Source organism: Hyperolius riggenbachi, chromosome 2 (assembly GCF_040937935.1).
Source record: "Hyperolius riggenbachi isolate aHypRig1 chromosome 2, aHypRig1.pri, whole genome shotgun sequence".
Classification (NCBI taxonomy): domain Eukaryota; kingdom Metazoa; phylum Chordata; class Amphibia; order Anura; family Hyperoliidae; genus Hyperolius; species Hyperolius riggenbachi.
Window position 1 is genome coordinate 133,794,496 of NC_090647.1, and position 15,792 is coordinate 133,810,287.

Sequence of the window (15,792 nt, forward strand, 5' to 3'; positions counted from 1 at the left end):
GGTTACAAAGTCATTTCTAAAGCTTTGGGACTCCAGCGAACCACAGTGAAGACTTTGGAGTGGCCTAGTCAAAGTCCTGACCTGAATCCTATTGAGATGTTGTGGCATGACCTTAAAAAGGCGGTTCATGCTAGAAAACCCTCAAATAAAGCTGAATTACAACAATTCTGCAAAGTTGAGTGGGCCAAAATTCCGCTGTAAAAGACTCGTTGCAAGTTATCGCAAACGCTTGACTGCAGTTATTGCTGCTAAGGGTGGCCCAACCAGTTATTAGGTTCAGGGGGCAATTTCTTTTTCACACAGGGCCATGTAGGTTTTGAGTTTTTTTTCTCACTAAATAAAAAAAACCATCATTTAAAACTGCATTTTGTGTTCAATTATGTTATCTTTGACTAATAGTTAACGGTTTTTGATGAGCAGAAACATTTAAGTGTGACAAACATGCAAAAGAATAAGAAATCAGGAAGGGGGCAAATAGTTTTTCACACCACTGTAGGTCCTTACATCTTGCAATGTATGTGGCTTACACATCCCACAGTTTGCAGTCCACCTTGCATTGACACAGATGGGTTAATTTGTGTTTTGACAACGCTGAATAAATATCTGTTCAGATACTCACTAAACATACCTTTGTGGGTTTGCGAAAAACTGGACTAAACTGTGTCCATCCCACAGCCCTTACATTTTCTTGTCTCTTTATACTTTTGAGTAGTGCAGCCCTCCCAGTGGTGCTAAGCCTAGACTGTTTAGCTATCTTGAATTCCATCCATTCCTATCCATTATAGGAGAACAGACATTACTTTCACTGGCTTCGGTATTCTCAGAAACAAACATTCTGCAAAACTGCACCTGACAGCACTAAAGATGTCACCACCAGTGATACATTTCAGGAAGTAAATTAGGGTGAATAAACATTTTACAATGAGCAAAAACTGACTAAATCATTTGTATTCATTACGTTGTTTTAACTACAGTTCCTCTTTAAGGCCTTTCTTTTACGTCCTATTTCAGCTCTGTAATACAAGTAAAACACTGAAGAAGGTGGTTTTTTTTACTTCATGAAGTTGATGTATTGACTGGAAAAAAGATGGATCATTATACATCACAACCTCCATTACCACCAGAACGTCAGATAAACTATAGTTTTATTTTTTAAAAGTGTGCAAATTATTCGTGTGAATATGAATCAGACCTAAATTCCACTACCACACAACAAAAGTGCGCCGTGTGGGCACTGGGAACAATGTGTGGGAACCGCTGAAGCTTGTATGTTATTTCCATTCATGTCATATTTAGCAGCTAACATTTCTGCTGTGTCACTGCTCTCCTGCATTGTGAATGAGTGTGCCGTCTAACTGGGTATTGTAGCTCCTGACAGCAGGCTTATCTCAGGTGCTTGGACATGTGGATTATGTTTAGCTGGAGACAGGGAGACACTAGAGGAGCTATTGAACAAAATGTAAGCTACACATTTATGCCTAGCTACCTCAAGGTTCATACATGTTTTTGGGTAATTTTAACTAGAGGTTAGGGTCCCTTCCCAGGGGGATAACCTCACCGTGTATGGAAGGGTCCAGTACTTGATATTTTACATACAAACTATTATGGAATCTAATATTCTCTATAGTATAAATAATTGCAGCATCTGTTTGGATGCAAGGTGTGCAGTTAGCCTGCTAGAGGTGGTGCACGCCTGAGCGATTAACCATTCAGATGCAGCATCGGCATGTCCATTTTTTGGGATGCGCACCCCCCTCTCCCCACCTTGAATTGATAAGCAACGTACTAAAGTCCGGCAAAACTCAAAAAGGAACAAGACAAATTGTAATGGCAGTCAGGGTGATAAATTAATATAAACAGTGTATCAATTCAAAACAGTGGATTTAATATAAAAATAATACAAATACCTAGTTTGATGCACTACATGTGGGATATAAGTCATTGCAGGGATAAAAGTAATATAAAGCAAAAGTTAGATACCTCGGTAGAGGGAAGCCCTTGAGTCCTCCAGAGGCTTCCTTCATCCTCCTCCCAGCAGCCACCAATCCAGTGCTAGGACTCTCTGGAACTTTGTAGTACTTGGCAGAGGCAGGACGCCTCATCTTATTTTAACATGGTGGTATGTCAACACTAGTATATACTAACTATCACAAAAAGCTGCAATGTGTGCTGGCCCGTGCTTGAATAGTGTAATTTGAAGCTATCTTGGCTGCGTCTACAGTTGTAAGCTGACTATCTAAACCAAAGATGTCCAACTCCAGCCCTCGTGGGCCATAGCCATGCCAGTGTTTAGAATGGACTGAAAAATGGACAAACCTTTCCTAATTTAGTCCCATCAATTAATTTGAGCTCTGCCAAAAATGTGTGAGGATTTCCGCCCTCGAGGACTGGAACTGGACATCCCTGCTCTAAACTGTCTAAGCGCGGCATACAGTATCTCTATTAAAATGCTGATTACATTTGCAAGCACTGAGCATAGTGCTCCTATCTCTTTCTGTACTGTAAATATTGGCAGTGAGAACATTTTATTTTACACTATTAATATATTTATATATTGTTGTTATATTTTACAGACGAAAATCTCATTTTGAGTTATTTAAGTACATACTAGAGACCCAGGACACACATTTAGCAGATTATGGACTGAATGTGCTAATTGTAGAACCACAAATCTGATGAAAGCACATCTGCCAATAAACTACACAGTGGATATGGCAGCATCATAAAAAATACATAATAATGTTTTCAGTTGCACATCAAATTATGAGTACCAGTAGTTCCCAGGATACGGGTTACTGAACTCAAAGTTAAAGTAAAATGACTTTTTCTGAGGTTCTGAGACAGGAGATGAGCAGCAACAATGCCGTGCAAGAACAAAAAATCAACAAGGGTTAATAGTTACATTTATAACACCCAAAAGGCAGAATTATTAATTGATGAATCTTTTAACACAGTACTGCTAAAGTCGGATCCACCAAATGTGATAATAGACTAATCTAGCTCAAATGTGATCCACCATCCCCAGTAAAAGGGCACATTCTGCAGATATTAATATACACTAAAAATATAAAAATAAAGGTTTGATACACTACAGCAGGTAGATGACTCAACACTGCTCTCAGCAAAAAACACCCCAAAAGATGAACCTCAAACTTCTGAAAGACAGCATTTATAAAAAAAAATAAACAAAAAAAACATCCAATTGTGTAATATGAAGACTCTCAAACCTAGGTTCTCACAAAGTAAAAGAATTCTAGCTGAAACACACCCAACACAGGTGCACATGGCTTATGATCCGACATACCGCTTATTTCCCATATGTGACAGAAGTGAGCTTACCCTCTGAAGAATTCTGAAGGACACATCCATTTGGATCAGTAGAAGTTGTTCCCGAAACTACTGTAGATGAGGAGGACTCGCGCCTTGTCTTCTCATCCACTTCTGTTTCAGCTGACAGTTCCATATCTTCTACAGACTGTGCAAGGTGATCATCCCCTGACCCTGATGCAAAGATGAGAAAGTCATATCAGAGATACATACATTTATGTCCAATACACATTTATGGAAATGATCCAGCTTTATTCCTAAAAACATTTTTAAAAAATCATTTTAACAGATTCAAACTTGTATAAATGTGGAAGCATTCAGATTTGTCTTGAAAAAAAATGTATTCCCTGATACTATAGCACTTATCGAATTTCAATATACACTGTCAATATTAATCATCCAAAGTGATCATTTTTTTTGGTAGCAGGAAAAAAGGGCGCCGGCTGAGGGTGGAGAAAAGGGCGCTGCCATAGACTTTAATGCAATTATTGTTAATACGGCAAAAGAAGCAGAAAAGTGGTCGCAGCGAAAAATTTCATTAATAACATAAGAACATTATAGTTTTAGAGGTAGTTTTTAGTTTTTGTCATATTATTTCGTTAATAAGTACACATTTTATCATTAATATATGTAAAAGGGTGTTTCTGCAGGGGGAGTGGTTAGGGTTAGGCACCACCTAGGCGGCGATTAGTTTTAGGCAACACTAGGGGTTGTGGTTAAGGTTAGGCACCACCAGGGGGAGTGGTTAGGGTTAGGCACCACCTGGGGGGTTAGGGTTAAGCACCACTAGGGGAGTGGTTAGTTTTAGGCACCACCAGGGGAGGGTTCTGTGTGAGGGTAGGGTTGGGTTAAGCAGTATTGACGAAAAACTCAACGACATTTAATGTTAATATTTATTCGTTATTATATCTAGTTTGTTTTTTGCAACAGTAAATATTGTTAATAAAGCTTGACAACGATGGTTCTCGTTATCAAATTTCGTTAATACCTGGCGCCAAATTCGTTAATAAGTCAGGCACTTTTTTCACGGCGCCCTTTTTTCATGCACGCTTCTTTTTCTGTGCCAAGTTTGCCTATCAGGTCAGCAGTGTATTCTGGTCTATGAAGATGGAAGGGTGAGTGGGAGTGGGTTGTCGACACCTGGATAGCTTAGGATCTATATACTGTATATATATATATATATGCTTAGAGAGCTGGTGTGCTGCAAGCCTTGGTGCTTTTGTTTATACTGGTGGAAGTGAGGATCCCACCCGTTGCGTGCACCCACTTTCGTGTGCAGTGGTGCTGCCGTGCCCCTGTGAACTTTATGTATGTACTAGTGACCTTAGCCCATTTAAAAATGTGCTAGGTCTGCCACCACTCCGCTGCGCACCCGTCACCCTCGCACGCCCGTTACGCACGCCCGCCGCGCGCGCACTCACGCCCGCCCCTTCTGGTCCTCGTCCTCCCTCAGCTCTCCTCAGTGTCTCTGCGTCCCTCCCTGCACATGCGCAGTGCAAAAAAGCTGCATAGCTTTGTCTGTCTTTCCCTGCTGTCAGCTTGTGACTGATTATCATTCACCTGTGTGGGAATCTGCATGTCTGCTCCCATTGGATGACCTCAGTATAAAGATCTGCTTCCTGCAGGGTTTCCTTGGGTTTTCATAGCTTCAGTTTAAGCATGTCTTGCTGTCGCTTCAGCCCCCGATCGTGTTTCTTGTTCTAAAAGATACTTTGCTGGTTTTGCATCATATGTTGGTTCATTGCCAATATATATGCATACCAGCACGTTTATTATTTTCCTTGTATTCGTGTTACGTTGATACATCAGTGCCGCTGATATATACGTACACGAACTGTTTATTTCCTGTGTTCAGTTAGTCAGTTTTCCAGCACGTTTTGGTAGTTTGCGCGTACCGTGAGCACCCGTGCTGAGCTAGTTATCCTGTTCCTGGTCCTGTTTGTGGATTGCGTTCATCTCTGCGAAGAGATAACAAATCCTTCTGAATCCTGTTCTGTTACTGTTTGTGGATTGCGTTCATCTCTGCGAAGAGATAACGAATCCTTCTGAATCCTGTTCTGTTACCGTTTGTGGATTGCGTTCATCTCTGCGAAGAGATAGCGAATCCTTCTGAGTCCTGTTCCCTGTATTACTCCAGTCCTGGTCAGCGTTCCTGCTTATGTCATATATCGGTTCATTGCCGATATATACATATGTTAGTCAGACGTTACAAATAGTTTCATTGATAGCTGTAATTGTAATACGTTAGGAAAACATACTTATTGTATATTTATCTGTGTTACGTTCATCTATCTTGATCCTGCTATTTCCTGACTATCCTGTCCTGTCTTTGTGAGGCACGCCATCGCCGCAACGCATTGGCTGCCTCATTCCAGTCTGTCTGGTTTTGGACGCTTGCTGTCGCTAAGTAGCCGCTAGCTAGCAAGCGTTCATTCTGTCTACCTGTCCTGATCTCCTCAGTTCTGGTTTATGCGCTCAGCGCTACTTTGCGCTGAGACGTTATAACGAAAGCATTGTTTGTGGCTGTCAGATCTGCACCGGCTCTGTGCGCCACAATCTCCTATTGGAGTCAGTCCTCCCCTCCACTATACTAGGGATAGCCTGTTTCCTGGTGCTAGTGTGTGTACCTCCTCCACGTCAGCTCATGCGTTGCATGCTGACTGTGGAGAATACACCACCAAGCCTTACATATATATATATATATATCACAAAGCTCATAATTATGCTGTGTTCCTACGCATAAATATACAGTAAAAACTAGTCCTCTGTACATATTGTACACTTTATTCAAGACATTTACCCGAAATCAACAACAACAAAAATTGGAAACATAACACAGCACAATTCTACCAAACTCCAGAGATTAACTTTAAAAAGGTTTTCTAACTGAACTGTTTTGACCCTTTGTTTACATGAAATAATTCCTATGATTTAAATGAAAATGTAATGAAGCCAAATGTCTTCTGTAATATGATCGGATGCCCTGCCTCCTGGATATTTGATTGAGTGATTTACCATTTCTGTGTTTTGATAGGCCAGGATAACTAAGGCTAGGTTCACAGTGGTCAGTTGCATAATGCATGTGTTATAATGTGTTGTGATGACTGTGAACTGCAATGGAGACTGGCCATAGACTTTAATACAAAGCTTGCATGTAGAAAGTTGGAATAAAGTGATCTGTTACAACGCAGTACTGTGAACAGCCCCATAGAATTATATGGGCAGTGAGTTGACATGCAGAATTATTTAGCAATTATTCTGCAATGCAACTGACCACTGTGAACAGGGCCTTAAAGTGAGCAGCAGCACAGTTTATTTTATTCCACCTAACATTGATCCACTTAACTTATGTCATGAGTTATTGTTAGGTGTCAATTCTCTCCTTATTCATATTAACGTGTTTTAGGCCTCTTTCACAGTGGGACGTTGCGTTTGATGCAACGTTAAAGTCGCACAACGTGCCCCTAACGCAGCACATGTAGGTTATAAAATTGGACGTTATTTTGCACTGCGTTATGTGTCTCTTGGTGCGCCGTTTTCATCGCATTCTGATGGAACAAAAACGCCGCATGCATGACATTAAAAAAGAAAACAAAAAAACATTACTGAGCATGTGCAACACACATAACGCAGCAAATGTATTGCTAAACGCACAGCATGCAGCACTATCTAAATATTGCTACACGTTACACACAACGCAACGTGTGCACTGTGAATGTTGCACAGACTTTGTATTGCTGTACATTAGTCTGCGCTATAATTTTTTATAACGTGCGACTTTAACGTCCCACTGTGAATGAGTCCTTAATACCTATTACGGTAAGTAAATAAGTTCTATAAATAAGGTGAAAAAGTTATATGGAAATGTAGTTAATCAGAAACAACTTATTATTAGTTTTATAGTACTATTTTTTTTCTGTAGCCCTTTACAGAATATTTATTTATTTGTATTTTTTGTATGTATAAACATATTATGCAGCTCTGCACAATAGATAATGGGTTAACATACAAGGTAGGACATACAGGAAACTCACAACAAAAACAAGATCATGCAAATGATTTGATAACAGTACAGTGTCATAGGTCAAAATAGAGACTGTTCTAGTTCACACGAAGGGCGATTGACAGTAAGATTGCATAATAAAGCTGGAAACATCAGGGAGCAGGGCCCTGCCAGAGGCTGGGGCAGTTATTTTTAGACAACAATTATGGGCAACAGGATCAATCATAGAAAAGCAAAAATCCTTAATAAACTGGTGACCTCATTTGTTGACCAGCACTTTTATAAACGTGGTAATTTACTGCTCTCCGAAGCACCATGCTGTTATTTCTGTACGAACAAATACATTTTCAGGCACTTTGCAGTTGGCCACCTTCATAAGTGGTGACTTTTGTGCTTGCTGTGTGTTTGAATGTGTTATTTAAATGAGAGAAAAAAAAAGATAAGGGCCCATATGTAATCAACTTTTTCTTCCAAGTTATCTGCTAGGAGATCATTTTCATAATCTCTTTAAATTAACTTTTTTTTTCTTTTCTAATTTTACAGCCCAAAGTAATCTCCAAGCCTGTATAGTAACTTTAATGAACCTATTCATTTTATTCACCCCCCACCCCCAACCTGAGTCCACAAACCACGTAACAAAAGACACATCCAGCCAAACCTCAATCATACCATAACAGGCTATGCCGAGGGGAACGGTAAAAAAGGGCGCAGGAGGCTAGTGGACAAATCGGGCGCCGCCATTCACTCCCATAATAAATATCGTTTAATGGGCGCCCGATAGGAAAAAAGGGCGCCGGAGAAAAATAACGTTTTAAAAGCGGCGCCCGGAGACTTAATGTTTTATTACTGCTTCTCATGATTACACATTATTTAATGATTTATACATTTTTAAATATTATTTTTAAACGAAAAACAGTACAATATTTTTTTCAAACATTATTTTTAAACGAAAAAAACGCACAATATGTTTTTGAAACGTTATTAATGCTTATCACAGGGGGGTCTTAGGTTTAGGCACCAACAGGGGGGTCTTAGGTTTAGGCACTAACAGGGGGGTCTAGGGGTTAGGGGTAGGTACAGGGAGGGTTACTTAGGCACCAACAGGGGGGGTCTTAGGTTTAGGCATCAACAGGGGGGTCTAGGGGTTAGGGGTAGGTACAGGGAGGGTTACTTAGTAATTTTTTTTTAAACGTTATTATACGTTTCACTATTTAAACGAAAGATTAACGTTTTTACAATTGCCGATTTAATGCACATTATTTAATGATTTATAACTTTATAAAACATTAATTTTAAACGAAATACAGTACAATACATTTTTAAACATTATCCATGCTTATCGTTTAAAACCCTGCGCCCTTTTTTCCCAGCGCCCCTTTTTAACGTACGCTATGCCGAGTCCCCTCACCACATCCAAGTATAGACCCTACCTTGCTATTATTAACTGCCCTCCAAAGGGAGAGCATTCTGCATGCTACCCCATATTTCTCTGAAAGATCTATCTGCAGTTGAAGACACTTCTGTGGGAACATAAGTGGCCCTGTCATACACAGATTCTATTTCTCTGAGCCAATCACGAAAGTGGGGATTCCCCCCACCCTTCCAGTGTTTAGCGATTATTTTCTTCAAAAAAATAGAGCCTATCTCCTTTAGAAAGTCACTTTCTCTATTTTCCTTCAGTTCTGTTATGCTAAATATTGCGCTAATTATGGAAAGATCAAAACTACTATCTGCCACTATCTTACCAAACTTAACTTTTAAACAATTTACAATTAAACAAGTACCTAAAAGTTGGTGAAATAAGTACTATCAACATTATTTTAAATATTTTCTTTCTTCCTGGTTGTTTTAAATTCAGTTTATCATAAGGTGTGAAAATATCACCTAGGACAGTGATCTGCAAACTTGACTCTCAAGCTGTTAAGGAACTACCAGTCCCACAATGCATTGCAGGAGTCTGAACTTTAAAAAGGTTTTCTAACTGAACTGTTTTGACCCTTTGTTTACATGAAATAATTCCTATGATTTAAATGAAAATGTAATGAAGCCAAATGTCTTCTGTAATATGATCGGATGCCCTGCCTCCTGGATATTTGATTGAGTGATTTACCATTTCTGTGTTTTGATAGGCCAGGATAACTAAGGCTAGGTTCACAGTGGTCAGTTGCATAATGCATGTGTTATAATGTGTTGTGATGACTGTGAACTGCAATGGAGACTGGCCATAGACTTTAATACAAAGCTTGCATGTAGAAAGTTGGAATAAAGTGATCTGTTACAACGCAGTACTGTGAACAGCCCCATAGAATTATATGGGCAGTGAGTTGACATGCAGAATTATTTAGCAATTATTCTGCAATGCAACTGACCACTGTGAACAGGGCCTTAAAGTGAGCAGCAGCACAGTTTATTTTATTCCACCTAACATTGATCCACTTAACTTATGTCATGAGTTATTGTTAGGTGTCAATTCTCTCCTTATTCATATTAACGTGTTTTAGGCCTCTTTCACAGTGGGACGTTGCGTTTGATGCAACGTTAAAGTCGCACAACGTGCCCCTAACGCAGCACATGTAGGTTATAAAATTGGACGTTATTTTGCACTGCGTTATGTGTCTCTTGGTGCGCCGTTTTCATCGCATTCTGATGGAACAAAAACGCCGCATGCATGACATTAAAAAAGAAAACAAAAAAACATTACTGAGCATGTGCAACACACATAACGCAGCAAATGTATTGCTAAACGCACAGCATGCAGCACTATCTAAATATTGCTACACGTTACACACAACGCAACGTGTGCACTGTGAATGTTGCACAGACTTTGTATTGCTGTACATTAGTCTGCGCTATAATTTTTTATAACGTGCGACTTTAACGTCCCACTGTGAATGAGTCCTTAATACCTATTACGGTAAGTAAATAAGTTCTATAAATTGTTTTAAATTCAGTTTATCATAAGGTGTGAAAATATCACCTAGGACAGTGATCTGCAAACTTGACTCTCAATGCATTGCAGGAGTCTGACAGCCACAGTCATGATTTATAAAGGCAAATGCATTGTGGGACTTTTTCTCTTGGGTCTTCTCCTAGGTCAGTGATCTGCAAACTTGGCTCTCCAGCTGTTAAGGAACTACAAGTCCCTCAATGCATTTGTCTTTATAAAGCATGACTGTGGCTGTCAGACTCCTGCAATGCATTGTGGGACTTGTAGTTCCTTAACAGCTGGAGAGCCAAATTTGCAGATCACTGACCTAGGAGAAGACTCAGGTGAAAAAGTTAATTGCGTATGGGTCAAGGAGAATTAACTCACAAGAAAAGTTTAGTGCATCAGGGTACTCATTTGAATTCTCAGTGTAATAAATTGGGACCTGTGTTGCTTGTACCATGTTTGCCTGCTTATTAGATCTGCACTAATCAGATGAAAGTTTTTTTGATGCCCAGATACAATTTCAGGTAGCTGTATAGCACCAGTGTGATCAGACTGCAATAGGCCCAGAGCCAAAGTTCATTAGAGAGGTGAAGCATTCTCTGCAAGGTGTAAATGGGTCAAGGGGAAATGAGTCGTCTTACTCCGGCTTTGTAGGTTAGTTTGACCATTCTCTTTGTGGTTTTACTCTTACAAGCACATAGACCAGAACATCGGAGGCAGAGGTTTTAGCATGGAGAATATGCAGGAGGTGGAAAGGTGACAATCTTTGGGTAGACCACAAAAATGACACGAATCTCCTACACCAGGTTTCAAAATAACCACGTTTTGACTTATGTCTAAAAGAAGCTTATACAATCGGTTACATGTTTTTTAGTTCATATATTTTGCATGCTTAGCTCTTGTAAGACTGGGGCTATATAACTCCTTCATGACCAGAAATATTCTATATATATATATATATATATATATATATTAAATTAACCACTTCAGCCTACAGCGTGGAAGATCTCATGCATCCGAGCAACGTTCACTTCCCATTCATTCGCCAATAACTTTATCGCTACTAATCACAATTAACTGATCTATATCTTGTTTTTTCCGCCACTAATTAGGCTTTCTTTAGGTAGTACATTTTGCTAAGAATTATTTTTTTCTAAATCCATTTTAACAGGAAGATTAAGAAAGAAATGGAAAAAAATCATTATTTCTCAGTTTTTGGCCATTGTAGTTTGAAATTAATACATGCTACCGTAATTAAAACCCATGTATTTTATTTGCATATTTGTCCCGCTTATTACGCCTTTTAAATTATGTCCCTATCGCAATTTATGGTGCCAATATTTTATTTGGAAATAAAGGTGCATTTTTTCAATTTGCGTTCATCACTATTTACAAGCTTATAATTAAAAAAAAATGAATAAGATACTCTCTTGACATGTATATTTAAAAAGTTTAGACCCTTAGGTAACTATTTATGTAGTTTTTTTTATTTAATTGTAATTTTTTTATTTATTTTTTAATTAAAAAGTGTATGTAGGTGATTTTAGCTTGGGAGGTAAACAGCAATTTTTAGATGTAATATAATGTTATTCTTTATTTAAAAAATGTATGTGGGTGCAGTTTATTATACAGTCAGAAAAGTTCCTGGAGCGTACGATCACGCTGCCAGGAACTATTAGGAGGCTGCAAAACATTTTCCGAGCAGAAATACCGCGCTGTCTGCTTAGAAAGCGTTGATATTTCTCCGGGGTGCTTAGATCGGTGAATGGGAATTATATTCCCATTCACTGATCGGGGGGCTAGCGGCAGGCAGCGGGAGTGCGCCCGATCGCGTGCGCCACGCTGCAGAAGCAGCACAGTCTATCTGGACGGATATATCCGTCCAGATAGGATGAAGTGGTTAAACTGCTAAGAAAGAACATGTTGTATGTAAGCTCAAAATTTCTCATCTTAAGGTGGCCACTAATGATCCAATCTTTTTCATCCAATTCTACCAAATCTATGTAGTATAAGGGTAAACTGAGTGAATACAATGGGCCTGATTCACAAAGCGGTGCTAACAGATAGCACGCTGGTGAAAAGCCCTTTATCACGCCTAAACTTAGTTTAGGCATGATAAGTTTAGGTGTGATAAGTTTAGGTGTGATTAGTTTAGGCATGATAAGTTTAGGTATGATAAGTTTAGGCATGATAAGTTTAAGCACCAACTGGGTGAGCACCGCAGTGCACAGCTGATCAAAAGTTTTGCGCTAGCAAAGTCTGGTGCACTTCGCATAGAGTTTAATGGCGCTGCTCTGCGTGCGGGACTTTGCGCGCAATCTAAACTTATCTAAACTTAGCATGCCTAAACTTATCATGCCTAAACTTATCACGCCTAAACTTATTAAAGCAGTAGGATCAGACATACTATTCCAGGGCAAAAAACACATATATAAGTAGATAAATACTTGACCTACTTACATAACACATGTATTATACTGTCCACGTTTTGATTTCAGTGAATGTTATATAGTAAATGACGAGAATTCTGTTCCTGGTGGGAGCCATGTCTTTTGCCCACAGTAAAGGCTAACTCGTGATGTCATTTCTGCCCTTTACTTTTTTTCTTGTCTCCTCCAATCGCTGAGTCACCTCATCCTTGCTGGTAAACACAAGTGATTAGGGGATTAGGTTTCAGATAAGCAGCAGGCAGGGAAATAAAGGGAAGAGGAGAAATATATATCAGATAAAAAGAACCCCCAGCATGCAATTCTTTGGCACCGACTACTAAAGAGCCAGTGCTCCTAAGGTATATGATAACTCCAAATCATAACAGCAGAAAACTTTTTGAAAGTTTTGAATGCAGGATTAGCATCTTTATCACTTAATACACTCAGACCAGTTGCTGTTGAAATTTGATTTTTATGGTGACGATACCGCTTTAAGCCTAAACGTATCACGCCTAAACTTATCACGCCTAAACTGAGTTTTCACCAGTGTGGTGCAATGGTTATCACGCCTAAAGTCTCTAACTGGGTTAGCACCGCTTTGTGAATCGAGCCCAATGAATGGATAATGTAAGCAGTCTCTTATATCACATAGAAATGGTAAGATTGGATGATATAGATTGGATCATTAGTGGCCACCATTGGAGTTCACAGGGCCATACATCTGAACTGGTTCGGAATTACGTGTAGTTAAAGCTATGCCACACTTGTGGCTGCCTAAGCCTGATGTGTTGTAGTTTTAATGCTATCCAATCCCATGCAGAGCACCAGCACGCAAACCTATTAAAGATAGCCGAGTTCCGTACATTGGTTAGGAGCTGATTTCATTGGCTCCTGACCTCCTGATCACTGTGAGCCAATTACATTGATCAGGAAGTGAATAATGAAAAAAGTGTCTCTGGTGCTTATGGGGCCAGAGCTTTGCATTCCTAATGTAGTTAATGGAGCAATATTGTGAAAAATTAAAAATTTGAATACATGCATGTAAAATGCACTATACATTACCTTTGTCTTCTGTTGCTGTCACTTACAGTAGACAGTAAAAATATGACAGGTTTTGGACTAGTCCATCTCCATATGAGGAATTCTCAATATCTCCTTTTTTTTCACAAAACCCCTCCCTGCAAAAACGATATGTCAGCCAGATGCCCGACTCGTTTGCACACTGTTTTGCAGGTGGACTGATCAACTGCTGTTCAGTAAGTGCTTTTGTGAATAAAGAAACAATGGGCAGCATGGTGGCATAATGGATCATCTTGCAGCATTGGGTCCCTGGTTCCAATCTCTTACCTGAACATAGTTTGTATGATCTCCCTGTGTCACCAGAGTGTGTGGATTTCCTCCAGGCACTCCAGCTTTCTCCCACATGCTAAAAGCATACAGATGAGTTAATTGGTTCCCCCCTAAATTGGCCCTAGACTATGATGGACATATGACTATGGTAGGGATTAGATTGTAAACCTGAAGGACAGTTAAGTGACAAGACAATATATACTCTGTACCAGGGCCGGTTTAAGGGGCCCTGTGGCCCTGGGGCAAACTATAGCGTTGGGGCCCCTCAGTGCAAAGCTTCCCCCCACGCTATTACCCCTCTGCTTCCCGCGGCCCTGCAAGCAGCCATAAATACCTATTAGTCCCGGCGGTTGAGCGGACGGGCAGCGGCTGTACTCTGAGACATGCTGTCTCCCTCCCACTCTATGACCCGGCACGTCATTTGTAAACACGCGCCGGGTCATAGAGTGAGAGGGAGACAGTGTGTCTCAGAGTACAGCCGCTCCCTGCCCGCTCACCCGCCGATGCTTATAGTTATTTATGGCTGCCCTTATAGCTGCAGGACCCCGGGTAGCGGGGGGAGCAGGCAGAATGGAGCAGGGTCAGCGATGCGGGGACCTCACCAGAGGTCGGGGCCCTGGGGCAAATGTCCCCTTTGCCTCTATGGTAGTGCCGGCCCTACTCTATACATCGCGGCGGACGATGTTGGAGCTATATTAATACTAGATAATTGTAATGCATAACTGAGAATCCCCTATGAGGAGATGGACTAATCTAAAACCAGTGATAGCAACATAGGAGAAAGTAATTTATAGTGCGTTTTACTCTGGGAGAATTTTACATTATGGGCTTGATTCACAAAGCCGTGCTAACTGTTTAGCACGGGTTTGCTAAACAGTTAGCACGTGAAGTGCCGTTCGCGGACTTTTGCGTGCGCAAAGTGCCGCGATTCGCGCGATCGCGGCAATTTGTGCGTTTAAAAGTCCGCGATTGCGCGAATCGCAGCACTTTGCGCGCGCAAAAGTCAGCGAACGGCACTTCACGTGCTAACTGTTTAGCAAACCCGTGCTAAACAGTTAGCACGGCTTTGTGAATCAAGCCCTATGTGTTTTATTTTCTAAATTATTTGGGTTTTTTTTGCGATAGCTCTCATGTATCTATTTAGAGAAAGAATAAGGAAAAAGTGTGGAAAAAACGAAATGTCTTCAACCTCTTCTATAAAATTGTGTCATACTTAATTCTCAGATATAACTCTGAACATATTCTTCTGTTTGTCTCGATTTCCTGGATACCAAAACATTTTCTACACAACTGTGTTTATCCACTTTACCCCCGCGCGTACGTATTTCTCCGCCCCTTTTTCCATCCTTTAAAAACCAGGGACGGAGAAACACGTACTTTCCGCGTTCCCGACGCTGCCCGCACTCCCGCTCGTAAACACGCCGCCCGCCGCTAGTAAACACGCCGCCGCCCGCTCGCCCAGAGATCAATGAACGGGAAAATCCATTCCCGTTCGTTGATCTAAGCCCCGCAATGATCAGCTGCTCTCCCTTGGGCAGCGCGATCATTGTGAGAAAAAACTCACGTGTCCAGCCTCCTTATTCTTCCTCCAAGCTTCCGGAAGGAAGCTTGGAGGTCGCATTAAAACAAAAAGTTACTGTGGCCATCTTGTGGCCAAATAGTAAACTACACCCTACACATTTTTCACATACAAATAAATGACTTTTACACATAAAATTAACTCATTACCTCCCACACTCCCCATTTTTTTT

At 40.4% G+C, this 15,792-nt stretch overlaps 1 protein-coding gene across 1 annotated transcript in view; it reads right to left on the reverse strand.

Annotated features, from left to right (window-relative positions):
* The window catches only part of LOC137544087 (zinc finger E-box-binding homeobox 1-like), an 85,505-nt gene that overhangs the window by 21,976 nt on the left and 47,737 nt on the right, over nt 1-15,792 (reverse strand). Inside the window, exon 2 of the mRNA XM_068265150.1 lies at nt 3,340-3,501. Coding sequence (XP_068121251.1) covers nt 3,340-3,501 — 162 coding nt within the window. The remainder of the gene's footprint in view (nt 1-3,339; nt 3,502-15,792) is intronic.